At 42.4% G+C, this 27,777-nt stretch overlaps 1 protein-coding gene across 1 annotated transcript; it reads left to right on the top strand.

The window, feature by feature from the left end:
* The first annotated feature begins 98 nt into the window (after nt 1-98).
* On the top strand, nt 99-24,885 carry LOC124548118 (CD63 antigen-like). Its single transcript, XM_047125155.1, has 5 exons — nt 99-214; nt 9,115-9,303; nt 9,954-10,124; nt 14,475-14,672; nt 24,762-24,885. The coding sequence occupies exons 1-5, from the start codon at nt 155-157 to the stop codon at nt 24,825-24,827; spliced, it is 684 nt and encodes a 227-aa protein (XP_046981111.1). The 5' UTR covers nt 99-154; the 3' UTR covers nt 24,828-24,885.
* Nucleotides 24,886-27,777: the final 2,892 nt, after the last annotated feature.

Genomic DNA, 27,777 nt, shown 5'->3' with positions numbered 1-27,777 from the left:
CTGTCCCCAAGTGGCACGAAAGCTTATCGCGGATCACGAGTGGCTGATAAGGAAGAGCGTCACCTGAGCCGCACCGCTGCGTGGATAAGTACCGCGTCAACAGACGGCTACACGCAGTTCTCACAGCAGTCGCACAAGGAGCCGAACCACCACCATGAACTGCGCAATGAGCACCGTCAAGTACCTCCTCTTCTTCTTTAATTTCCTTATTGTGGTAAGTAGTGCATTCCGCAGAGCGAATCCTGCGTGTTGTAACTGTAAACATAATTATTTTATAATGTGGGCTTTCACGGGCTGATAGGCGTTGGTCGATATACAAAACTTTCTTCTGACGATTCATCTCTGACTGCGGGAGATATCTTCAGAGGTAAAGTAGCAAACTGCAACCATAACTCGGGGGAGTTATAGCTAGACGGTGTAAAGGGCACCATAGTCCATCACATGAAGTAGGCTACGAGATTATCCCTGGTAATGCCAACTTTCTCGATTGAAAGTAATCGACCGTAAGTCTTCCGAGGCAACGTTGACATCCAAATTTTATCTAATTTAACACTTTCCTCTTTTCTATTAAAATTATGATATTTGTAAATCTTATTAGCCTCTCTATACATGCACGCATGATAATGTCACGTTTTCGATATGATGCTCATCTCACTGAATTTTATTTTATGATCGCCTCCTTCGTAAACATGTTCCGGAACGGTCAATTTATCCGTATGTCACTGGCAGAAATTCCTCTTTTGTTCAACTAATCGGGTGTTAACATTTCTTTTTGTTGGTACCAATATAAACCAGCCCACAATTAAAGGAATTTTATACATATATACCCGGTGTAGCCAAAGGATGTGGTATATCTTTTGCTGAACTTAAACATTTTTTTATCTTCCTGGTGGCTCCGAAGGTATTTTCCACACTATACTTGCTCAGCACTTTCCCACTCACTTAGAACAACCATTCTTCTTGAATATCGAACGTGAACGTTTAAATCACCTGTTGGAAACGTAGCTGAAACAGGATCTGTAATGGGTCTTTTGACAAACATGAACGTTGTTGTATAACGTGCAAGTGGTACTCCACTACTGGCAGCAAAGTACAACGGCCACATGTAAAATTGATGCAAAAAAATGGTTCAAATGGCTCTGAGTACTATGGGACTTAACATCTGAGGTCATCAGTCCCCTAGAACTTAGAACTACTTAAACCTAACTAACCTAAGGACATCACATATATCCATGCCCGAGGCAGGATTCGAACATGCGACCGTAGCGGTCACGCGGTTTCACACTGAAGCGCGTAGAACCGCACGGCCACACCGGCCGGCAAAATTTATGCATCTTCCCGACAAATCAGATCAGTTTTCTTATTTGAATGTCTCTCTGACAAATTAAATTTATGATCGAAAACATAAGCTTAAGATATTACTTCCTTGAAGTCGCTAATAAAATTTACAGATTTCTTGACCACAGGAATCAAACCGAACTTAAATTACCCTCTTGCTGGGGGAAACTGGATAGTTGCTTGATTTGTGTGACACCTTCATTTTCGACAAATATTACCCAGTGGAAATAACTTTTTTATATTTCGTTTCAGGTCAATTAAGCACCATGTCAAGATAACCATTTATAATCTTTTCCTTCATCCTTCCCCAAAACTCTTTCATTTTCTCCGAATCAACACTATTCCTCTTATTTGGGCATTTGATTAAATTTTTTTTTTATCTTTCTGGAAACCTCGGAATTTCTTCAATTCTGGTCTAAATTTTTCTCTCTTGTGTAAGGTCTCCTGTTCAAACTGCATTTCTTCTAAGTCCTCTTTTGTCTTGCATCGCCACTCATTTTATTTGAATATTTTCCTGCTTTGGAAAGATTATGTGGATCTCCTTTGTTAAGCTTCCTTTATTCTCTCACTATATATCTAGAGATCGTAACACGTCTTTCCTCTATCTCAGTTGTTGTTTTAGGGCAAAATGAATATAGTTCCTTATGGCTCTGAGCACTATGGGACTCAACGGCTGTGGTCATAAGTCCCCTAGAACTGAGAACTACTTAAACCTAAGTAACCTAAGGACATCACACACATCCATGCCCGAGGCAGGATTCGAACCTGCGACCGTAGCGGTCGTGCGATTCCAGACTGTAGCGCCTTTAACCGCTCGGCCACTTCGGCCGGCAGTTCCTTATCTGAACTCAATACCCAGTCGTCATCTTAGTTCTTTATTGGACCTAATATTTTTCGCAAGATTTTTGTTTCTATCTCTTCCAAATTTATTAACGCTATTTTACATTAGATAAAAACATTTTTTCCGAATAATAGAGGACTCTGTTTTTCAATTACTTAATTTAACATCTCTAAAAAAACATTTTTTTTGTAACCCAGGTTTCTCACTTTCGTATAAGCTTTGATAGCATTAAGTAATACGTAGAAATTACACAAAATTCGTCTCAGATTTACACGCGGACGCAATCAGAACTCGTACCAATACAGATGTAAAAATCGTATCCGTAGAAGACCCAGCTGGGCTCACTGATAGTGGTCACAGTTCTAAATTTGGTTTTAGTAAATTACTGCTTACTTTCGAAATTTACATAGACACATTCCAGTTGATCAGAATTCGTCTCGACAAGATTGCAGATTCGATTTGGTAGGTTGTTACTGAGTCTGTCAAACATAGATGATATTTCGCTAGCTCTAATCAAGAAGTCACAAATTCCCCTATTCAGTCGTATTTCCGTAACCTATATAGTTAAGTGTCTTACACTAGGCCAAAAAACAGCCTCATAGGTCCCATAACACGGACAAAAAAATGGCTGAAATGACTATAGTCGATCACATCTTACTAAACGATATCTGCAATATACACTGAGGTGACTTAAGTCATGGGATAGCGATATGCACATATACAAATAGAAGTAGTATCGCGTAAGAAAGGTATAAAATGGCAGTGCAATGGCGGATCTGCCATTTGTGCTCAGGTGATTCTTGTGAAAAGGTTTCCGGCTTGATTATGGCCGTACGATAGGAATTAAAAGACTTTAAAGGCGGACTGGTAGTTGGAGCTAGACGCATCGCACGTTCCATATGAGAAATCGTTAGGGACTTCAGTAGTCCGAGATCCACAGTGAGTGCGTCGAGAATAGCAAATTTAAGGCATTGCCTCTCACCACGAACAACGCAGTGCTCGAAGGCCTTCACCAGACGACCGAGAACAGAGGCATTTGCGTAGAGACGTCAGTGCTAACAGAAAAGCAACATTGCGTAAAATAATAGCAAAAATCAATGTGGGACGCACGACGAACGTATCCGTTAGCACAGTGTAGCGAAATTTGGTATTAATGAGCTATGGCAACAGACGACCGACACGAATGCTTTTGCTGACAGCACATGGCCTGGTCAGATGAGTCCCAATTTTAATTAGTAAGAGCTGATGGTGGTGTTCGAGTGTGGCACAGACTTAACAGAGCCATGAACCGAGGTAGTCAACAAGGCACTGTGCAAAGCTGGCAGTGGCTCCATAATGGTGTGGGCTGTGTTTACGTGGGAGGTATTGGATCCTCTGGTTAAACTGAACCGATCATTGACTGGAAGTGGTTATGTTCAGCTACTTGGAGACCGCATGTAACCATTCATGGATTCATGTTCCAGAACAACGATGGAATTTTTGTTGGTTTGAAGAACATCCTGGAAAATTCGGCCGAATGATTTGTCCACACAGACACAGTATAACTCAGTTTTTTCGCAGGGGACCTCCAACGACTTACTGAGTCCATGCCACGCTGAAGTGCTGTACCACGGCGGGAGAATGGAGGTCCCACACTATATTGGGAAGTATCACACAACTTTTGTCACCTGTGTGTAGAAACAATGATCTTTCAATGAGATTTCAACTCTTGATAAAAAAGGAAGTTGATGCGTTTGTGAAAACAGTTCGCAATTGATTCTGCTCTACAGTTGCAAATCGCTGCGCTAATGATCTGATCTATAGTCTGTTTTCGAGGTCAGTACTCGTAATGAACGATGGCTGCGCACTTGTCTTATTCCTATTCTCTGGCAGTGGGTATCAACTTCATAGTCTCACATTCATTGATGCCACGAAACTTTATGCTGATGGTTCTCACTTTGAACGCAATAAAGCACCGATTCTGCGTAGCAAGTATTCAAAAGTCCTTGGTAATTTTCCGGACATGTGTGGCACCGGACGTATATGTACAGGCCGCGGAATGTCTGTTAATTATAAACCAATGGTTTGTGGACATGAGGATGCGTTGCAGAAGTAATTCAGGTGCGTCCCATCGGGTTCAGATCGGGCAAGTTTGGCGACCAAGACGTCAACGTGAGTTCACTCCTCAAACTACTGTAGCACGATTCTTGCCTTGTGACAGGGCGGTTAATCTGCTGAAAGATGCCACTGCCTTCGTGGTGCCGTCAGTTGGTGCCAGAGTCCAATGGTAACCCCGGTCAGTGTGTCCCATAGTATATGCCTCCATCCGGCCACCCACCCTATCTGACCTGTATACGTAGCGCGGTGCTTGTTTCGAGCAGCCGCCCGCCTGCCTACCTGGTGTAGCAAGAAATGTGGTTCATCGAACCAGGCACCACATAGTCACTGATCCCGTGCCCACTTCAGTCGTAATTGACGATGTCATTGGGTCAATATCGAACACGTAGGGTTTGTCTGTCACATAGCTTCGTGTTCACTAATATGCCCTAAACAGTGTGCTCTGAAGTACTTGCGTCTGCACCAGAACTGTATTCTGTCGTCAGATCTACAACCGATCATCGCTTATTATATTTTAAAAAGCGGGAAAGCGCTCTGTGACAAGATGTGAACGTCCAACACTTTATCACCTACTCGTAGTTTCACTGTATTTCGACCACTTTGCATAGTCGTACACGACAGTAGCACGCGAACAGTCAGCCTGTTTCGCCATTTCCGAGATGCTCGTCCCAGGCGCCGGGCCATAACAACCTGCCCCTTGTCAAAGCAGGTTTCCCGATTTGCGGCCCTTATCGACGATAGAATGATCCCCAAGTCGTCATTGCCTTGACTACATACTTTCCTTGCCACTTCACGTGCACGCAATGCCACCAGTTCCTATTCAGTCTCGCGGTGGGCTGTGTTGTAATACTCGTATCTTGACTTATAGGGGTGTCTCCGATAATTCTGTGTCACATGAAACACATCCTCCCGAGACTTTTCTTGAAGTGTATGTTGTATTTTCTAATAATTTCACAGTCCGAATTATTGTAGAACGAATGATGGATACTGCTTCACTGTCTCTCTTCGTGTCAACAGGAAACTAAGACGCATTACACTAAGTGGGTCCAGATATTTCAGCTATTGCATAGCAACAGGGCGACTGTCTCCATTTCATGTAATGCCATTGCAGTAAGCCACATTCCTATCGCATTTCATGTCTCTCTAACGTTGTCATTCCAACGATAAAATATTTAAAGAAATGTGTCGTGTGGCACCACGGCCTGGTCCAAGTCTTTCAACTGGACGTCACTTCGGCGACTTGCAGATCCTTAAATCCAAGAGCACCCACCTTTCCTCGTACGGTTACCCATCCAAGTATAAGTCGTGTCCCACGTTACTTAATATCGGTGATCGGGAGGGAAACGGTGTTACCAACGTAGCAAGGCAGTTAGCTGATTCACGAATGAAAATGGCGAATAGTGAGAAAACTTTCTCCACTTCTCGTCGGAAACCAACTTCCAGCGAGTAGCACAACACCTGCGTGCATCAAGACCTCGATGTTCCTGCCACAGAGAGGGATGGCTCAGTGCTTGAGGTTCTGGACTCACATTCGGAAAAAACGGAATTCCAGTCGCATCCGCCCATCCAGATTTAATTTTTCAGTGGTTTCTCTAAATCTTTTATTGCAAGTGCTAGGGTGGTTTCTAGCAGAAGGCCGCTCGACATTTCGTTCATTGTCTTTAGATAATTTACACTTGAGCGCCGTCTCATATGACCTCGTAATTCAGGGACATAATGCTCTCATATTCCTCTTTTCTTTGATGTTCCTTCTTCCTATCTGTGCGAACCTATTATATGACTGCAAGCCGAAATTTTAGATTCTGGCAGTTTTATACGACGTTCACATTCGTTGTATGCTCCTGCCACGTTAAACCCGAAGCTAACAATTGAAATATGGGAATACACAAAACGCACCGCTCACAGACAAAGAGTGCTGGCTTCTGGTTAAACGTTGTTTCAGTCATTTATAGAAGCTTTCCAAATTCTGCAAGAATAGGTCTCTCTCTCTCCGGTTTACCGAGCGAGGTGGCGCAGTGGTTAAACACTGGACTCGCATTCGGGAGGACGACGGTTCAATCCCGCGTCCGGCCATCCTGATTTAGGTTTTCCGTGATTTCCCTAAATCGCTCCAGGCAAATGCCGGGATGGTTCCTTTCAAAGGGCACGGCCAACTTCCTTCCCCGTCCTTCCCTAATCCGATGAGACCGATGACCTCGCTGTCTGGTCTCCTTCCCCAAAACAACCCAACCCAATCTCTCTCCGGTTTCTCGAATTTCTGTTGTCCTGTATCATGGGGAACCTTTTAGCTATAATAATTGTATATATTAATTTTATAAACTGGGTGATTCAGCTACACTTACTTATGGGTTTAATGCAACCAGCAGAGCCTTCAAATATCACGTGCAAGATTTTTATATTCTCTCGCTCGCTATGCGTAAACTATTTGTGCTACAGAAAAAATGAACGGGACATTTTTGTAGGAAATTTAATGTAGATACATTTTGTTCCACGGTACGTTTTTTCTTGAGGCCGTAGTTCTCGAATTATTCAAGAAAATTTACAAAAATGACCTTTAAATGCATTTTTTTTTTAACGCGGAAATCGTTATCTCCAGCTAAAACATCTCCCATTACAAAATTTAACTACATTAGATTTCTTACAAAAATGTCCCATTCATTTTTTCTGTAGAACTAACTGTCTGCGCCTAGCAAGCGATAGAATACGAAAATCTCGCGCGAGGATTTTAGGCCTCCTTTACCGAGCGAGGTGGCGCAGTGGTTAGCACACTGGACTCGCATTCGGGAGGACGACGGTTCAATCCCGTCTCCGGCCATCCTGATTTAGGTTTTCCGTGATTTCCCTAAATCGCTTCAGGCAAATGCCGGGATGGTTCCTTTGAAAGGGCACGGCCGATTTCCTTCCCCATCCTTCCCTCACCCGAGCTTGCGCTCCGTCTCTAATGACCTCGTTGTCGACGGGACGTTAAACACTAATCTCCTCCTCCTCCTTTTAGGCCTCCTTTTTTTCCACAGTTGCCGTTATACAAGAAATATAGATTATAACCTATTATTATTTCAAAAGTAATCGCCATATATGTTGATACATTTATCCCACTGTGAGACAAATGTTTGCGGTTGCCTTCGAAACAGTGATTTTATGCACAGGTGCACCTCTTTGTCCGAAGCAAACTGACTTTCAGGTGGCTCTAAAGTTGTTTCGACTACGGTGAAAATGTTTTGATGGGAAGCCCTTAAACATCCTCCAAACAGTCCTGATCTCACTCCAAGCTGTTTCCATGTTTTTGCAGCCTTGAAGAAAGACATCTGTCGCCACAGATTTGCTTAGGACGAAGAGGTGCACGCCTGCATGCAATCATGGTTCCGTAGGCAACCGCATACATCTCAGAGTGGAATAAATTTATTAGTAGTTATGAGTACTTTTGAAAGAAATAATGGTTTACTTACTTTTTTCCATTATAACTATCGCAAACTTCGGTTATAAGTCACAGAATGTTGATCTTATGGTCCTTGCGTACATTCAAGGCGGATCTCAACTTTCTTGTAAGTACACATCAATTTAGTAACGATTAAGACTCGTTACGGTATGACTTTGTAGCAGTAACAGAATATGTGATCGCAGGTTTCCTAGGCGTATTCCGATGATGAAATCTTCTCGGGTGATAAGCCGAGAGGTGGCGCCATCTTGTCGTAAGCGAAGATGGTGTGTAGGAAACTCATCCAAACGTTGCGACAAGACGATGCCACCACTGAGCTGGTCACCCGTGAATATTTCATCATCAGTAATAGAATAGTTACATTACAGCTTGCTTCTCGAAACTTTTGAATGTATTTCATTTCATATTTCGAAACTGGCGCCTTGCTCAAAATATTTTGCAGAAAATCATTACTTTATTAAGTCCCATCGAAACGATATCCTACATAGGAAGAACTGTCTCACGGTGAAGAACGTTCAATATGTTTTATAATTTGCTCTTTGTCAGCAGAAAGAGAAGCAGACGAAACAGCCCCTGCTATGCTCTGATGAAATTTGGGTACAGATGTATTCAGAGGACCGTTCTCTCGCAGTGCGTTCTTTCGATGATAATACTGCTTCTAGCGTCCTACATTTGCCGTGTCCTTGTATTCTCGAGCACTTTCCATTGTTTTCCGCAAAATTCTTCGCATGAAACTGAGTGCCCTGTGTTTACATAGTACTGTACCATCCGAATTCAATTTTCTCGCTACCTTTACAATATCACGAGTTGGTGCTAGTAAATTTCCTGCGGAAAGACCACTGACTTTTTCCTTTACTACGTTTGTTCCGATGAAGCTGGACTCGATTTCTTATACGCTTGTTGACGATGGGACGTTAGTGCTTTATCCAAAAGCGAACTGAAGAGAAATATTTTCTGTATGTAACACCCAATGTTTCAGCACTTTTAAATATAAGTATATTAAGTACACACAGAACTGATAAAATCTCATGTCTTACCTTCTAGAAATATTTAGAGTTAAGCGACAAGCATAAATCTTATTTTCGACAGCCTCGAAACACTTTCAGTTGTGCTTCAGTTTTGTACTCTCCTATCAAATTATATTATCAAAATTGGAAAAGTAAATGGAGGGGTATTGCTTATTGTTAAGACGCAAATATCATTATTTAACTAATACATTTCGGAGCGGTCATTACATGGTCGTCAGTATAAATAATTGGTTTAACTTGTATTTCTGCTGAGTCTGCGTAGATAGTTTATTAAACCATACCTACATATTGCACAGTCAGATACCAGTTTTTTATATAACTGATTCAATGTTAAAAAATAACTTCTCTGATAAATAACTTGCCTACGTTTGCAGCTGTGCGGCATAGCCCTCCTGATTCCTGGGATCATCGCCCTTGTCCAGCTTGACGGCACTTACTATTTCCTTGACGCCAAGTTCAACGTGCCCGCTATCGCTGTGACGTCGGTAGGGGGACTCCTACTCGTCATTGGCTTCTTCGGTTGCTGTGGTGCCATCAAGGAGAACAACTGCATGATCAACACTGTAAGTATCCAAACAACAGATGTGTTGTCTTTCTAATAAGCCACGCAACTACGTCCTGCATTCAGACAAATACTTTCGTGAAAGGTCAGCAGTTCACGCTCAGAATAATTCATTTACATAAGAAAATTCTGTAAATTCATACCCTGATTGCCGTAAGAGATTCGAAGTGTTACTCTAACAACCCGAAACGACCAGAAGCTACCCATGTTTCGCATTCGTACGTATTGTTCTTTCGTGAAATGATTCTATGAAAAACCATCCGTTCGCTCGGTAAAATTTTTCGAAGACAGTATACAATTATTTATAATGATAAAGGGATCTTACAACGGAACCTGGCGTGATTAGTGATAATTTATCTCAGTCAAAACTTCGCAAAGAGTTTCAGTTAATTGATCGATCTGTTGGGTGATTTGTTGGTGTCAATAAATGCTCTTTCGCCTACTCCTGTCCGAATAAATCATGCAGCAAGCAATTACACAATAATCGTTTTAGTCTGCTAATTATTGAAATTTATGAAATGTATTTACACGAAAATACATCTGACTGCTTTCAGTAGTTGACCTGCTGACCTAGTAGTGTTGGTTTGTAAGTATTATTCATGAAATACAATGTTTTATATATACTAAGACATTTCGTGTTATCTTTTTCAGTACGCAGTTCTGGTAGTACTGATCGTTATAGTGGAGCTTGCAGTCGGCATCACGGCATTCGTTTACCGCGACGACATCGGCAATATTCTGAGCGACAGGCTCCGGAATGCTGTCTCCAACTATGGCGAAGACACTGAAGCATCAAAAGCCATAAACGCTCTCCAAACAGAGGTAAGTGGTTAAGGCAATCAGAATAAAGTAACAGCTACGTAAATTCTCCTTTTCTAATTTGTATGTGTGAAAGGTGCAAGCTGCACAGTCGTTCAGACTTTGTGTTAAACGGATCAGCCTGTAAGTTGTCAAATGAAGTTGAATATTTCCGCTCCAGCTCTTGACAATATGCCTTATAAGATCACTGCTAGACATTCGCATACGTGAACGCCTTTCGTTAGTGAGAGTAAAACTGCAATTGATGCCTAATTATTCTGCGAACGGAGTAAAGTTAGTCATACCACACTTCAAAGTAAATTGCAAAAATGGAAAATGAACTTTTGAACTATATAATGGAAAACGAATTCACACAGTGACATCTTCGTACAAACTCTAGAAAGAGTCGGGTGTTGGGATCCACAGAAAATGACATACAAATCTCCTGTTTCTGTGTTTTTCTTTTCAATCAGCATTCTGTGAACCATGTGCGTAGTCAGTTCATTGGTCGTCTAGGTGTGACATGGACCGTCCCGCAGATGTTCTGAAACTAAATAAGTTACACGGCCAAGTGGGATGGAAATGTTAAAAATTGTATTTTTTTATAAATTTAAATTTCTTATAATAACTGCACAATTGCTATATTTATCTGTCCGTCTTATCTTACTGCATTTTACACACGTTTCAATACGTGATCGAAGACTATAATAAACATTTAAAAACTTTTATACTCGTTAAACATGCACCCGCAGAATTTGGATAAGTATAGTAATATCTGCAATATTGTGTCTGTTACGAGACTTCAGCAGCCCAAAGAACATAGTTCCAGTTAAGTACTGATAAAAAGTTTTATTGGAACGTCTTCAGACTAAAACGCAGAAAAATGACATTTTCGATAAATGCGCTGCAGAGGAAATAGAAACAACATATGCTGAAGCCCCAGACATTAAAAATTTTGCAGCTTAAGAGATAGATGGGCTCTGTTTATGACGACAGAAATTCAAACTTATGTGAGGTTTGCATTGTTATTTGTGCAGTCCAGAGAAATACTGGAGGAACTTGAACACAGTCGTATCGTCCAGAGTCACTAACTTGGCTGTGGTATTCTCTTAGGGAACTTTGACCTTATGCTTTTTGAACTTTAACTACTAAGTTGTTTAGCTAAATAGTTCTGTCTTGAAAAATTAAATAATTAAAATAAGTTATTGAATAAAACAGAACTTCTTTTTGAGTAATTTGGTCATGGAAGAAATTCTATAGGTTGACTGGTTGGGAACGGATTAAGACAGTAAACAGTGAGGACATCAGTTCCTAAACGAATGGTATAATTTAATATGAACAAAGTGGAGATTTTGGTAATTTGTGGTAAGTTCTATGGGACTAAACTGCTAAGGTCACCGGTCCCTAGGCTTACACACTACTTAATCTAACTTAAACTAACTTACACTAAGGACAACACACACACACCCATGCCCGAGGGAGGAGTCGAACCTCCGACGGGGGAAGCCGCGTGATCCGTGACAAGGCGCCCTAGACAACGTGACTACCCCGCGGGGCAACAAAGACGAAGTCTTGGATTAGTGTAATCTGAATTACGTTATGTATCTCAGTTTAGAGAGAAATGCTCAGGTAGCTAGCTCATATCTTTTATTTTATGTTAATTATTAGGTTGGTGCATAAGTTTGTGGCGTTTTTGTTTTGGATATTGCTTTTCCGATTGCTGTTGGTTTATTTATAGATTGTCATTTTTTATTTGTAGTTTACTGTTGCTATTTGAGTTATCATATTGCCATTTTGTCGTTTGGAGATAGTGAGTGGAGCTGTGGACGCCAGGAAATGGAGTGCCTAGTGGAGACAGAGGACCATTCCCGACAAGTTCAACAGAGGTGTGACAGCAGCGAAGGCAGCCAGAAACATTTTTGCCGTGTGTGGGAATAATGCCACTGAACAGAGCAAGGCACGAAAATGTTTTTCGAGTTTTAAAGAAGATAGTTTTGGTATTACTGACTCTCCACTTTCAGGAGGACCTTCGGGGTTTCACGAAGATCGTTTAAACGCATTGATCCACGTCAGTGCACTCGAGAACTAGCAACTGGGATGAGCTGTGAGCCTCCACCACTGTCCAAAAACTGCGTACAGGATGGAAGGTTCCAAAATCGGGTGTACGGGTACCGCATGCTCTAAGCCAAAATTACAAACATCAAGGGGTGGCCACATGTCCATCTCTGCTTGCTCGTCATCAATCGGCTCGTGAACGATATCGACCATTCCTATCCCGTATCGTCTCTGGTGACGAGAAATGGTGTCTTTATGCTGACGTAAGGGAAAAAAGGAACTGCTGAGTCCAAAGCAGCAACTCCCCTACAAAGAGCTGCACGCATGCGCAAAAGATAATGTGATGCATCTGGTGGAACAGCGGCGTAATCATCACTGTGACTTTTATTGTCAAGACTGCACGAAGTGATGTTACTCCACCATAAAGCCCGCCCACCTTCTGCTTGACTGACAAAAAGCGCTATACAGGAGTTGGGTGTAGAAGTCATTCGTACCCACCTTATTCACCTGATCTTGCGCCCTCTGCTTATAGCCTTATCCGATATCTATAGAAAAGCCTTCAAGGAACTTCCGTTCCGGATGAAAATACAGCCCAAACAGGGGTCGACGGGTACTTCGCCTCAAAACCACGTAATTTCTATAGTTGCAGAATGGAAAAATTACCCCAGCGTTGGAAGACTGTTGTAAACAGTGATGGAGAATATACACTACTGGCCTTTAAAATTGCTACACCACGAAACTGACGTGCTACAGACGCGAAATTTCACCGACAGGAAGAAGATGCTGTGATACGCAAATGATTAGCTTTCCAGAGCATTCACACAAGGTTGGCAGAATATGGAATCGGTGGGTTCAGGAGGGTAACACGAAACGCCGTGCTGGATCCCAACGGCCTCGTAACACTAGCATTCGAGACGACTGGCATCGCTGTAACGGATCGTGCAGCGACGTCTCGATCCCTGAGTCAACAGATGGGGACGTATGCAAAAAAACAACCATCTGCACGAACAGTTCGATGACGTTTCCAGCAGCACGGACTATCAGCTCGGAGACGATGGCTGCGGTTACCCTTGACGCTGCATCACAGACAGGAGCGCCTGCGATGGTGTACTCAACGACGAACCTGGGGGCACGAATGGCAAAACGTCATTTTTTCGGATGAATCCAGGTTCTTTTTACAGCATCATGATTGTCGCATCCGTATTTGGTGACATCGCAGTGAACGCACATTGGATGTGTGTGAAATCTTATGGGACTTAACTGCTAAGGTCATCAGTCCCTAAGCTTACACCCTACTTAACCTAAATTATGCTAAGGGAGGGAGGACTCGAACCTCCGCCGGGACCAGCCGCACAGTCCATGACTGCAGCCTCTTAGACCGCTCGGCTAATCCCGCGCGGCTTGGAAGCGTGTATTCGTCATCGGCATACTGGCGTATCACCCGGCGTGATGGTATGGGGTGCTATTGGTTACACGTCTCGATCACCTCTTGTTCGCATTGACGGCACTTTGAACAGTGGACGTTACATTTCAGATGTGTTACGACCCGTGGCTCTACCCTTCATTCGATCCCTGCGAGACCCTACATTTCAGTAGGATAATGCACGACCGCATGTTGCAGGTCCTGTACGGGCCTTTCTGGATACAGAAAATGTTCCACTGCTATCCTGGCCAGCACATTCTCCAGATCTCTCACCAACTGAAAACGTCTGGTCAATGGTGGCCGAGCAACTGGCTCGTCACAATACGCCAGTCACTACTCTTGATGAACTGTGGTATGGTGTTGAAGCTGCATGGGCAGCTGTACCTATACACGCCATCCAAGCTCTGTTTGACTCATTGCCCAGACGTATCAAGGCCGTTATTACGGCCAGAGGTGGTTGTTCTGGGTACTGATTTCTCAGGATCTATGCACCCAAATTGCGTGAAAATGTAATCACATGTCAGTTCTGGTATAATATATTTGTCCAATCAATACCCGTTTATGATCTGCATTTCTTCTTGGTGTAGCAATTTTAATGGCCAGCAGTGTATTATTGATGAGTGTCTGTTATGTTTATCTGTTATGTTTATTAAACTTATGGAAAAACTCTGGGAACTTATGCACCGACCAATACATCTGTTTTTGAGAGAAGTATAAAACTCTGTCTTTAATAAAAGTCACCTAGAAGGAGCGAAGTCACCCCAATTTACAGTACTTATCGACATATTTGTCGCCCTCACAATTGAAGTATCTGCTGTTTTACGGCATGAACAACGCCTCACATCTCGGCATGAAGATGATAATTTGTGGAGCTGTGATGTGGGTGACACTTTCAGCTGGAGTGCTGCGGCGCAGACAGCTACAAGGACTACCCGACGGAGGACCTGCCGCCGTCGTGCTGCGCGGCCGGGTCGTCCTGCTCCAAGAGCCCCGGCCAACACTTCACGACTGGCTGCTCGGTCGCCCTGGCCGACTTCATTGAGTCCGTCGGCACTCTCATCGGCGGTGTCACCATCGGTGTCGGAGTAGTAGAGGTAACATAACTTCGCAGTATTTAGACAAGGCGCTGGACAACATTGTGGTGAAATACGCAGCTTACGACCCAGTACAAATCGGCGCATAATGGAGGCGTGAAAAACACAGAATTTGCATCGTCATACAGGAAAAAACTGGCCAGATGCGAGTAGGACTCGAGCACTGAGGGTTTCGTACAAACTTAATCTAATATTTATGTAGTTTATTCATCCTAGGAATCGAGAATTTCAACGAATTTTGCTTTAATCGATATCGATACTGGCAAGATAATTGTCCCGGGAATTCCAAGACCTTACCAAATCTCTACACTACTTTATTAGACAAGCCCGGACATACCAAAGGAAGCGAACGGCGGACTTCAGTTTATACATGTAGAGGGAGAATATTTAATAAAACATTTTAATTACTTACTGAAACATGACTACAACTAACATTTGATTTTTGCATGCAGTAATACTCGCCTATTATGTTTTTGATGGATGACGAATGCAATACATGTTCAAACGGCGAAAGATATTTTTGCGTGATGTAATTGCCATTTAACAAGTTTCCATTTTTTCACGTTGCCTGTACTGTGAAAACCTGCTTCTTGCAGGATTTCATGTTTCTAGGTCAACAGGAAGTACCCTGCACATTTGAATGAGTGAGTTTGCGAGTATCAAAATTATGACACAGAAACGGCCGAATGGGCTCATTGCATTGAATTAGAAACTTAATATTTTTACACCGCCAAGTCCCCATAGACCTTAGTATGTGACATCAACTGGAACTTGATACGCCATACTGTCCCAGAGGAAAAGGTTCTTAACAGACGGACAGACGGATGAAAATGACAAAAAATATTTTTTCGTGTTATATGATTACATATCAACAGTTTCCGAATTTTTCCTTAACTTCTACTGTGAAGCTTAACTTCTTACGAAATCTCACGATTCTAACTCAACGGGAAGCAGCCTAAAGGCTTTGATGAGTGAGTTTTTGAGTGTCAAAATATGTGACATAAATGGCCGTATCTTTGGCCTGAAGTGACTTAGAAGCTTAAAATTTTTCCACCTCCAAGGAGCCATAGAGCTTAATACGTGACATGTATTTCAGCTTCCTATGTCCACCCGTTCCTGAGAAAAAGGGTTCTTAACAGTCGGACAGACAAACAGACGAACAACAAAGCAATCCTGTGAGGGTTCCGTTTTTACAGGTTGGGGCGCGGAACCATAAGAAGAGAAAAACACCAACGAAAATGAGCCACTGTACATTGACACAAACAGCGAGACATTTGAATAACTGAATTCAGTGAATTTCCATGACAGTGCAAGCTCACGTTTTGTTACTCATCCAAACAAGTGCAATGGCTAGTGGGTCGTACTTACGTCACCGAACTCCTACTGACTGACGCACACTATGTCACTGTAACGTTCAGAATCCATCTATCTAGCGGATGTCTGCAATCTCTTCTTTTACATCACTTAGAGGGGGCGAAAGGTGGGAGAAGGGTGTGGACGGGGATTACACTAACAACTTTTAACTCAATGCTTTTCATTGAAAAATGCTGAAATTTACAAGAAATGTGTCTCCTGTTTAATAATTAGCTAATAAGTAACTAGTTTCATACTTTTATTTTGTGGAAATTACTTAAAAAAGTCAAATATATCTCAAACTCGAATATGTGCCGTATGTCACAGTCATTCAGATACCTAATAAAATCATCACTGCTGCAATTTTTAATGAATGTTCTTACTTAAATTTAGAATTAAATGTTACATGTTAGATTGAAACCATATTTTGAATTAATTAAAATTTTGCACTCAATTTCTTTCGTGTTTCTGAAGTGCAATTTTAAAGATTAAAAAAGTTCTGGAAAGTATTGTGACTGCAAATCAAAATTACGCTACCATATCTAGTTGCTTTTACAAAAAGCAAATTGAAGATTCGCTCGTTTTTAGGAAACTAATCATTACTAAATATTTCAAATTAATCTCTTATATTCTCCCTTTGTTTGCGGATACTAAACATGTACATTCTGTCTTCTTTGCTTTTCGACCTCTTTTTTCACACTTGCAGATATACAAGTTACAAAAGACGGTATTCAACTTATGCAACTAAATATATTTCTATAAAATTAATTTCGTTAACAGTTAAATCCACGAATAATGAAGTCACTTATATTGAAGGAGAAATGGCGTTGTTGGTCACAGATTCGGTGATTTATTTCCGAGGCCCGACAAAACATTATGTAGCAGGAAGATATTTACAATTGAGATTTTCCCTTCTCGTGGTGGGTCGGCTGAATTACCGCCTGAAACTTTATACCTGTTCTCAACGGTAAAGACCTTGACAAGATAGTTGTTTTATAAGCTACATATCGGATTTTGATGGGTTTGAACGAAATATAATCGTATCGCCGTTTACAAAGATAAGGTTTTATCTCTTATCTGCACCGCACACAGTGTACTTTCCAGTGCCAACGAATGATTGATACGGTTGAAAGCGAAGGAGTGTAACTAACAGAATCACGATTCTGGGAAAATCAGGTTCAAACTTTGCATCAAATTCAAAATTCTATGTTCATTTGTTACATTGCCAATAGTAACCATCGTACCATCAATGCAGTAGTTATTAATAAAGTTATACACACAATATAAGACAGTAAAATTCAAATGTTGTGCTCAGTAATGCATTTACTAATACTCTAGTTACCACTTGCAGCCTTCTCCCTGCAAATATGTCACTTACATCCCTCTCACTCTACTAAATTCACGTTCGGAATGACCCTCAACAGTGCAGTACAATATTTAGTCCCATTTTCATCCATTACATTAATACATACACGAAAAACTTTTATTGATTATACATACACGGTCCAGTCACATTAATGTGACTACCGCCTTTGCACGACGTCAGTGTGCAATAACCACTCACGGGCGGCAGGTGGCAACACTAGCAGTGAAGGGTATAGAAAGCTTGCCAGGGGGACGCGGAAAACAGTGAAGTTGTTGTCGTAATGCGGAAACGGAGAGATTTGTCTGACGTCCAAAAGGCCAAAATGACTAGCTTTCGGGGGAAGGGTGGAAGCATTTCCGAAAAGGCTAAGTGTCTAATCTAAATTCTTCAAGTGCCGCCATGGTTAAAGTACTGGGTGATCAAAAAGTCAGTATAAATTTGAAAACTAATGTAGATAGAGAGGTAAAAATTGACACACATGCTTGGGATGACATGGGGTTTTATTAGATCCAAAAAAAAAAACAAAGTTCACAAAATGTCGGACAGATCTCTTGCGCTCATCTTTTGGTGATGATCGTGTGCTCAGCCGCCACTTTCGTCATGCCTGGTCTCCCAGGTCCCCAGACTTGAGTCCGTGCGATTATTGGCTTTGGGGTTACCTGAAGTCACAAATGTATCGTGATCGACCGACATCTCTAGGGACGCTGAAAGGCAACATCCGACGCCAGTGCCTCACCATAGCTCCGGACATGCTTTACAGTGCTGTTCACAACATTATTCCTCGACTACAGCTATTGTTGAGGAATGGTGGCGGACACATTGAGCATTTCCTGTAAAGGACATCAACTTTGATTTGTCTTACTTAGTTATGCTAATTATTGCTATTCTGATCAGCTGAAGCGCCATCTGTCGGACATTTGTTGAACTTTTGTATTTTTTCGGTTCTAATAAAACCCCATGTCATTCCAAGCATGTGTGTCAATTTGTACCTCTCTATCTACATTATTCCGTGATTTATTCAGTTTTCAAATTTATGCTGATTTTTTGATCACCCGGCATATCGTACATGGCTTTTAATTGCGCTATCCAAAATCGGCGCCAAGACTGTTGCGGTGCACTACAGGCCATGGGTGTCTGCGGCTCGTGGTCTTGCGGTAGCGTTCTCGCTTCCCGCGCTCGGGGTCCTGGGTTCGATTCCCGGCGCGGTCAGGGATTTTCTCTGCCTCAAGATGACTGGGTGTTGTTCCCTCGCAAGTCGCCGTAGTGGCGTTAAAGGACTTGTGGAGCGGCGCCGGAACCGCCCCGCGAGGGGTCTCCCGGCCACCAATGCCATACGCTCATTATTACTATTACAGGCCACAGGTGACAGAGGTGAACGACAGTTGTGGAGATATGTACGAGTGAGTAGACATGCAACTGTTGAGCAACTGACCGCTCAGATGGACCGAGGGGCTTCCAACCGTGTCTCCTCAACGACCTTTCAGAGGACGTTGCTCCTAATGGGCCCCCGCAGCAGGCACCCGGTTCATGTAGCCTTTCTGACTGCTGTTCATCGGCGACGAATGCTGTAATAGGCCCCCCAATACCGCAACTGCACGTCCACTGTGTAGTGACAGGTGGTTTTTCACATGTATCACGATTTATGCTCTATTGGACAGATGACCGTCGATGTGTACGGTGTGAAATGTCTGAACGCGAACACCCTGCAACCAGGAGGGAGCGTTATCGTCTGGGGAATGTTTTGGTAGCATTCCCCACTTGATCTCGCCATTCTGTAGGGCGCAATGGATCAACACAAGTAAGCATCTATCCTCGGGGACCGTATCCACCCCGACATGCAGAATTTTATGTACCGTGTGAACAAGATGTCAGTATAAATTTGAAAACTGAATAAATCACGAAGTAATGTAGATAGAGAGGTACAAATTGACACACATGATTGGAATGCCATGGGATTTTATTAGAATCAAAAAAAAAAAAATACCAAAGTTCTAAAAATGTCGGACAGATGGCGCTTCATCTGATCAGAATAGCAATAACTAGCATAACAGAGTAAGGCAAGGCATGATGATGTTCTTTACAGGAAATGCTCAATATGTCCACCATAATTCCTCAACAATAGCTGTAGTCGAGGAATAATGTTGTGAACAGCACTGTAAAACATGTCAGGAGTTATGGTGAGGCATTGGCGTCGGATGTTGTCTTTCAGCATCCCTAGAGATGTCGGTCTATCACGATACACTTGCGACTTCAAGTAACCCCAAAGCCAATAATCGCACGGACTGAGGTCTGGGGACCTGGGAGGCCAAGCATGACGAAAGTGGCGGCTGAGCACACGATCATCACCAAACGATGCCCGCAAGAGATCTTCCACGCGTCGAGCAATATGGGGTGGTTCTAATAAAAACCCATGTCATTCCAAGCATGTGTGTCAGTTTTTACCTCTCTATCTACGTTATTCCGTGGTTTCATAAGTTTTCAAATTTATACTGACTTTTTGATCACACAGTATATATTTCCTCCCTCAGCACGATGGCATCCACCAGCAGGACAATGCGATGTGTTACATAGCTCACAGTGTATGTGTTTGGTTCGAAGAAGACCAGGATGAATTTTCCTTTACCGCGCTCCCCTGGCAACCAGACTCATCCGATTTAGTAGCTAAGTAGCTAAAATAGTATTCAGGAGGACAATGTTTCAGATCCCCTTCGGCCAGACTGATTTATCTGTTCTGTGACTAATCCGAATGAGATCGGGATGATGCATTCAATGAATTCGTACCTTCTTTCTCCGTCCTTCACTACTCCATCACGATTGACCCTTAACTTCGGGTGAAGTTCTAACATTGCTTCCCTTCTTCCAGGTTTCATGCTCATGTTAATTTTCTTTTCTAGTGCAGACGATTCAGTAAAGACATTAGTGTTTTCAAAACGACAAATATGCAAAATCCGTTAATACATGTATTTACATCTACATCTACATTTATACTCCGCAAGCCACCCAACGGTGTGTGAGGGCACTTTACGTGCCACTGTCATTACCTCCCTTTTCTGTTCCAGTCGCGTATGGTTCGCGGGAAGAACGACTGCCGGAAAGCCTCCGTGCGCGCTCGAATCTCTCTAATTTTGCATTCGTGATCTCCTTGGGAGGTATAAGTAGGGGGAAGCAATATATTCGATACCTCACCCAAAAACACACCCTCTCGAAACCTGGACAGCAAGCTACACCGCGATGCAGAGCGCCTCTTTTGCAGTCTGCCACTTGAGTTTGCTAAACATCTCCGTAACGCTATCACGCTTACCAAATAACCCTGTGACGAAACGCGCCGCTCTTCTTTGGATCTTCTGTATCTCCTCTGTCAACCCCACCTGGTACGAATCACACACTGATGAGCAATACTCAAATACAGGTCGAACGAGTGTTTTGTAAGCCACCTCCTTTGTTGATGGACTACATTTTCTAAGAAGCCTCCCAATGAAACTCAACCTGGCATCCGCCTTACCAACAATTAATTTTGTATGATCATTTCACTTCAAATCGTTCCGCACGCATACTCCCAGATATTTTACAGAAGTAACTGCTACCAGTGTTTGTTCCGCTAGCATATAATCATACAATAAAGGATCCTTCTTTCTATGTATTCGCAATACATTACATTTGTTTATGTTTAAGGTCAGTTGCCACTCCATGCACCAAGTGCCTATCCGCTGCAGATCTTCCTGCATTTCGCTGTAATTTTCTAATGCTGCAACTTCTCTGTTTACTACAGCATCATCCGCGAAACGGGGCATGGAACTTCCGACACTGTCTACTAGGTCATTTATATATATTGTGAAAAGAAATGGTCCCACAACACTCCCCTGTTGCGCGCCAGAGGTTACTTTAACGTCTGTAGACGTCTCTCCATTGAGAACAACATGCTGTGTTCTGTTTGCTAAAAACTCTTCAATCCAGCCACACAGCTGGTCTGATATTCCGTAGTTATTTAGTGAGAAGGACCCAAGAGAAGAATCCCAGACAGTAACATGTACTACCAATTACAGTAATTACACCGACGGAAAAAATCGCCATATCAAAAATAATTAATATGGAGTAATGAAATTTCGGGAATTCATTTGTCTAGGTAGCATATTTAAGTGATTAACACTGTAAGATCACAGGGTAATGTAAGCGAGAGGTAATCCATTGCTAATATGAAGTGCTGGTACATTAATAACCGGAATAACAGCTAGACGTTTGAATGAAAGCAAGCAAACGTGCATGCATTGTGTTGTAAGGTTGCTGGATGTCAGTTTGTGGGCTGGAGTTCCATGCCTGCTGCATTAAGTCGGTCAATACAGGAATGGTTAATGTAGTTTGTGCATGACGCTTAAGTTATCGTCTGGTGATGTCCCATATGTGCTCTATTGGAAACAGATCTAGTGACCGAGCAGGCCTAGGGAACATGTCGACCCACTGTAGAGAATGTTGGGTGAACGCTATCCCATTGGAAAACACTCCCTGCAATGCTGTTCATGAATGGCAGCACAACAGCTCGCATCACCAGACTGATGTGTAGTTTTTCAATCAGGGTACGTTGGATAACCACGAGAGTGCTTCTCCTGTCATATAAAATCGCACTCCAGACAACAACTCCAGGTGCAGGCCTAGTGTGTTTAGCACACAGACAGATTGGTTGCAGGTCCTCTACTGCCTTTCTTCTAACTAACAAACGGCCATCACTGACACCGATGCAGAACCACCGTTCATCAAAAACACAACAGGCCTCCACCCGGCCCTCCAATGAGCTCTCACTTGAAACCATTGTAGTCGCAAATGGCGGTGGTTCGGAGTCAGTGGAATGCATGCTACAGGGTGTCTGGCTGGGGCTGTCCTTGAAGTAACCGATTTGTAGCAGTTCGTTGTGTCACTGTGGTGACAACCGCTGTTCAAGTTGCTGCTGCAGATGCAATACGATGCACCAGAACCATACGCCGAACGCTATGGTTTTTTCTCTCGCTACTGCCACGTGGCCGCCCGGAGTACGGTATCCTTGCAACCGTACTTCCTCGTGACCATCTTTGCCAGCTATCATGTACAGTGGCAACATTCCTATAAAGTCTTCCTGCATTATCGCAGAAGAATTATCCATTTTCTAGACCTATTAGGGCAACGGCCTTGCCGCGGTGGATACACCGGTTCCCGTGAGATCACATAAGCGCTGTCGGGCGTGGACGGCACTTGGATGGGTGACCCTCCAGGTCGCCATGCGCTGTCGCCATTTTTCGGGGTGCACTTAGCCTCGTGATGCCAATTGAGGAGCTACTCAACCGAATAGTAGCGGCTTCGGTCAAGAATACCATCATAACGACCGGGAGAGCTGTGTGCTGACCCCACGCCCCTCCTATCTGCATCCTCCTCTGAGGATGACACGGCGGTCGGATGGTCCCGGTAGGCCACTCGTGGCCTGAAGACGGAGTGCTTTTTTAGCCCTATTAAGCGACCTCGTTTAAACTCAGTGAGATGTCGATAATGGCGTCTTTGTCACCTTAAAGGCATTCTTGGCTGACATCGGCTAACCAAGTCTAATCTCACTTGTAACTAACAATTACGACAGTTACAGCCAGTATTTAAAGCAAACCTGATTTATATCCTCTTAGTGGCGGTATTAGCGCCATTCTTACGCGACTGGTGCGAAATTTGAATTGACATCGCCCTTCAGATGCAGAAACACGCCTACCAACTTTCGGTTATGAAGCGCTACTCCTTCTTGGTGTTGCCATTTTTTTACCATTAGAGTGTATATCACGCTAACAATCAGACGTCAAATGAAGTTCCATCTTTAAATTCTTCAGCACACAAACGAATAATAAACTACAGTACAAAGTGTACATTAATAAGGTAATAGAAAAATCTAGCTCCATTATCTTGGTAAGAAGAGGTACGCCTCAAGTTGTTCATTCCTGAACGAAAGGGTACAATAATTTCAGTTCCGAGTATTTTAGAGATAATTTTCTGTATTACTGCATTAACAGAACTTCGTTTGATGAAAACGAGTGACAGTACTTTTACTTGCAGCCGTTTCAAGAGTAAGAGGCCTCTCTTAGTCCCTGGAAAGTTATTTCAAATAGAATTTCTATTTGAAGTAACTTTCCAGGGACTAAGCGAAGCCTCATATTGATGAATTGTGTGAATCCCCAGACAACAAAAATAAATTCCAGAACCAAGTCATTTACTGCTGCAGGAATATTTTTCTACTTGTCTTGGCACCTTTTTTTTTTTTTTTTTTTTTTTTTTTTTTTTTTCGTCAGTCTTCAGACGGGTTTGATGCGGCCTACCACGAATTCCACTCCTGTCCCAATCTCTTCATCTCAGAGTAGCACTTACAACTTACGTCCTCAATTATTTCCTGGATGTATTCCAATCTCTGTCTTCCTCCATACAGCTCCCTCTAGTACCATAGAAGTCATTCGCTAATATCTTAACAGATGTCCTATAATCTTGTCCCTTCTGCTTGTCAGCGTTTTCAACATATTCCTTTCCTCTCCGAGTCTGCGCAGAACCTCTTCATTCCTTACCTTATCAGTCCACCTAATTTTCAACGTTCGTCTGCAGCGCCACATCTCTAATGCTTCGATTCTCTTCTGTTCCCGTTTTCCCACAGTATATGTTTTACTGCCATACAATGCTGTGCTCGAAACCTACATTCTCTATCTTGGTTATGGAAGTGCAAATCCCTTTCAACGTTATAAGGAATGATGTAAACAGTAACTTAACCTTCTTCTTTTGATACATAAATATCGCACAAGAGCTTCTGTGGGAAAGTAGAAGAGTTACTGGAAGGAGTGAATCTATAAAGAAAGCTCGTACTGCTGCGAAGGGCAATGTTCCGTGTTTGAAGACCGGCATGGCAAACAGTTTTCATCTGCCAAATGTTTTTACGAATATGTAAATGTTAAAAAACATACGAAGACTGTAGTCATCACATGTGGGCGAACGTGTATTATCTGATATTACGTAAGCAATAACAATTATCGATATTCTAACCAGAAGGCAGCATTAGTGTGGCGCAAGCTATTGCACCGCTGCGCGGCTAAAGAGCAACTGATCTACTTATCTGTATCTAAACTGATATTTACTAATATGTATGTTGAAAATTTAGCTACAGACGTGAAGCTCCTTGCTTTGAATTAAAGAGCTCATAGAAAGAATGAAAAGGATTGTGGTACCAATGACTGTTTACTAATAACTTTGTAATCGCGAGACTAGGAAAGTGGTGTCTAATATAATGATGGAGAATAACTAAAAGGTTTTGATGCAAGGTTGATATAACCAGATATTTCTTGTGGTAACGACATTCAGTCGCTAATTTTCGATAATTTTTGTTGCAGGTCGTGGTCATTGTCTTATCTTGCTGCCTGACGAGGACAATACGCAAGGAAAGGGCTTTCGTCTAATGGACACTGCTTCAAGATAGCGTATCCATTGCCACTAAATATAAGCTATTTATTGTATGTTATTTTCTTACATAAAAATATATTTATTTCTTTTCTTACAACATTCACTTATTACGTCTACCAAACAGCTTTCCTTCTCACCTCACAATCTTCCTTCAATTAACTAATTTTCCTTACTATTTTCCAGTTTCTCCACGACCTCACCATATCATGCATTTGTTCCTAATTCATTACCTCCGAATGCCAATTTCTATTTCACTCATAAATAAATCTCTATGGCTACACTCTCCGACTGATGAAATATAGACGTTTAGAGAATCGTGTTGAAACATTCTCCATTACTTTTTCTTGTGTTTTACATAATTTGACTTGGCAAATTTAGTGTCAAACGAAAAAAAAACACACTTCCGTTGACAACGAGAGAAAATAAATGATATCCAAATCCTAAAAATCACGTACCATAAATAAACTGCTTGTATGAGGCTCTGAGCACTATGGGGCTTAACATCTGAGGTCATCAGTCAATTAGAACTTAGAACTACTTAAACCTAACTAACCTAAGGACATCACACACATCCATGCCTGAGGCAGGATTCGAACCTGCGACCGTAGCGGTCGCGCGGTTCCAGACTGAAGCGCCTAGAACCGCTCGGCGACATCGGCCGGCACCTGTAGCAGAAGTCTAACAGCGGCACGTGGCTCTCATGAACAGCAGACGTACCTGTCAGTTCTACATCTTCGAAATCCAATAGCACATCATGGCCCTGTTAAACTCACTCGATCTTAACCTGCAGTGCACCTGGCAGTACTTTGCGCTCCATCACATGTACCCATAACAAATCGTGCTGGGGAAGTCGCTACACCCATAATCGAGTACCAGACCAAACTGGTAAAAGCTTAATATATTGTCAAGGCCCAGGGTCCTCCACTATTGTAGGTGCACATTCGTTACAGCACTTGCACAAAATTACAAGAGCTTTTAATAAGATTCACAGTTCACGCGACCATAAATTCTTTCTCTTGACCCGATAATACTGACACTCAAAAAACAGTTACTTGCTCTAGAATTTACGCTGCTATGCTGCTACAACTGTACAACGCTTTACGGGGCATGATTGTTGCTACCTGACAGGCGGGACTTCCCATTACAGTGCCAACGTAGTTTAGAAATCTTTGGTACTTCGTAACCTGGTATTCTCCGGACATAAAACTATAACTTAACATCACTTTTGAAGGCAAGTTGTCATCAGCGACCCTGAGATCACAACCCTGAGGCAGTAAACACTGAAATAGTCAAGGCGTCCAACTTACCGACATGAACTGTAATGGTAGCAACGCAGCTGGCACAAGCATTGTGGTCTGACGTCGTCCATGTCTACGTAAGTTGTCAAAAATCAAAATTATTTTGGTAACACAAAACAAATTCACTTCTTAGCGAATTTACTTGCAGGGACGTTATTGAATGAATACACGCAAAAACAAAGCTTCTATGCCGTAACTGTGTAGACGACATCGCTGCACGTCGATCAGTCCAGCTACCAGCCGCGTTCTCGTAATAATGGCACGTCATTCCCCATTTCTGTCTGTCGTGGGCATCAGTGACGTCACACCATTCACCGTAACAATTTTTAACGCTTCTAAGTTACACCAACGTGCATCGATTGCTCCTTTGTAGACACTCTCAAAACGATATCTGCCAGAATTTCTCCTATCGCTTAACTATCGTAACTTTGTCCCGCGCTATCTTTCCTCTGACCTCCGACGCTTCCTTGGACTCTTCGAAGAGCTTGTACGGAAGAGGTGACCGCTTCCACAAACTACGCAATTTAATCAGCCAACTACTGTAGTACAAACTGTAAATTCCAGAGGTTCTGATGATTCCCCTTTCTTAATTAAAAAGTGACGCCAGTAACATCTGTGTGCGACTTGCAGCTGTCCTGAAATGCTTAACTACGCAATATTTTTGCTAAGGACACAGTTAGTATAACTCAGACAGCATTCGAACCTTTTCGAGGGCGTGTCCTGAGTCCATTGTAATGGTGACATGGCCAACACCAAGCTGCTACACGACCATGGCAGTCAGCATTCACTTCTGTCACATGAATTCAGATCAGAAAGCTGAATGAAACGTCAAATATCTCGTGATTTCGCTCGGATCACGATGCTGTTCTCACCAAACTTTTTCAAAATGGTTCAAATGGCTCTGAGCACTATGGGACTTAACTCCTGAGATCATCAGTCCCCTAGAACTTAGAACTATTTAAACCTAACTAACCTAAGGACATCACACACATCCATGCCTGAGGCAGGATTCGAACCTTCGACCGTAGCTGTCGCGTGGTTCCAGACTCTAACGCCTAGAACCGCTCGGCCACTCCTGCCGGCCCAAACTTTTTCTAATACAGTTTTCTGTACACCTAGATGTGATTCCACCAGTTTATTACCCTCCTTCACTATCTCAATTTATTAATTTATTGATGAGGAGCGTGGTGAATGTGCACCGTGGATATGTATACCACTGCCGCAGCTCAATATAGTTACCATCTCTGTAAAGTGAAAGAGTTATGGTGATGATAGCTATATCATAATGAAGATATGTTTACCAAAAACTCACTTTGCAGCCATCATCCATAAAAGAGCGAAACATATCGAATTGAAACAGAAGGCTTTCTCAATAAATGCTTGAAGATCGCTATTTAAAGAATTTTCGTGAGACAAATCTGCATCTTGCTTCTGAATGACTAGGTATAAATTTCTAATAGACAAAATTTGATAGCCAAGATTGCATACAGTACTATTTATCCCTGATTACTGGTTTCAACAGTTAAGACTGTCGCCTTCTGATATTTAACAAAGACTTGTTGTTATACATTGATGACATTATCATACATACGATGTTCACATTCTAGTGGATATTGTGTGGTATATTCCACACAGGTTTGTTAAAAAT

Source organism: Schistocerca americana, chromosome 1 (assembly GCF_021461395.2).
Source record: "Schistocerca americana isolate TAMUIC-IGC-003095 chromosome 1, iqSchAmer2.1, whole genome shotgun sequence".
Taxonomy (NCBI): domain Eukaryota; kingdom Metazoa; phylum Arthropoda; class Insecta; order Orthoptera; family Acrididae; genus Schistocerca; species Schistocerca americana.
The sequence above is the reverse complement of the archived record's forward strand: the minus strand, read 5'-3'. Positions and strand labels throughout refer to the sequence as shown.

Coding starts and splice junctions, on each gene's coding strand:
- LOC124548118 (XM_047125155.1), top strand. CDS start 155: ATGAACTGCGCAATGAGCACCGTCAAGTACCTCCTCTTCTTCTTTAAT. Junction 9,304..9,953: donor ACAACTGCATGATCAACACT/GTAAGTATCCAA, acceptor TATCTTTTTCAG/TACGCAGTTCTGGTAGTACT. Junction 14,673..24,761: donor TCGGTGTCGGAGTAGTAGAG/GTAACATAACTT, acceptor TTTTTGTTGCAG/GTCGTGGTCATTGTCTTATC.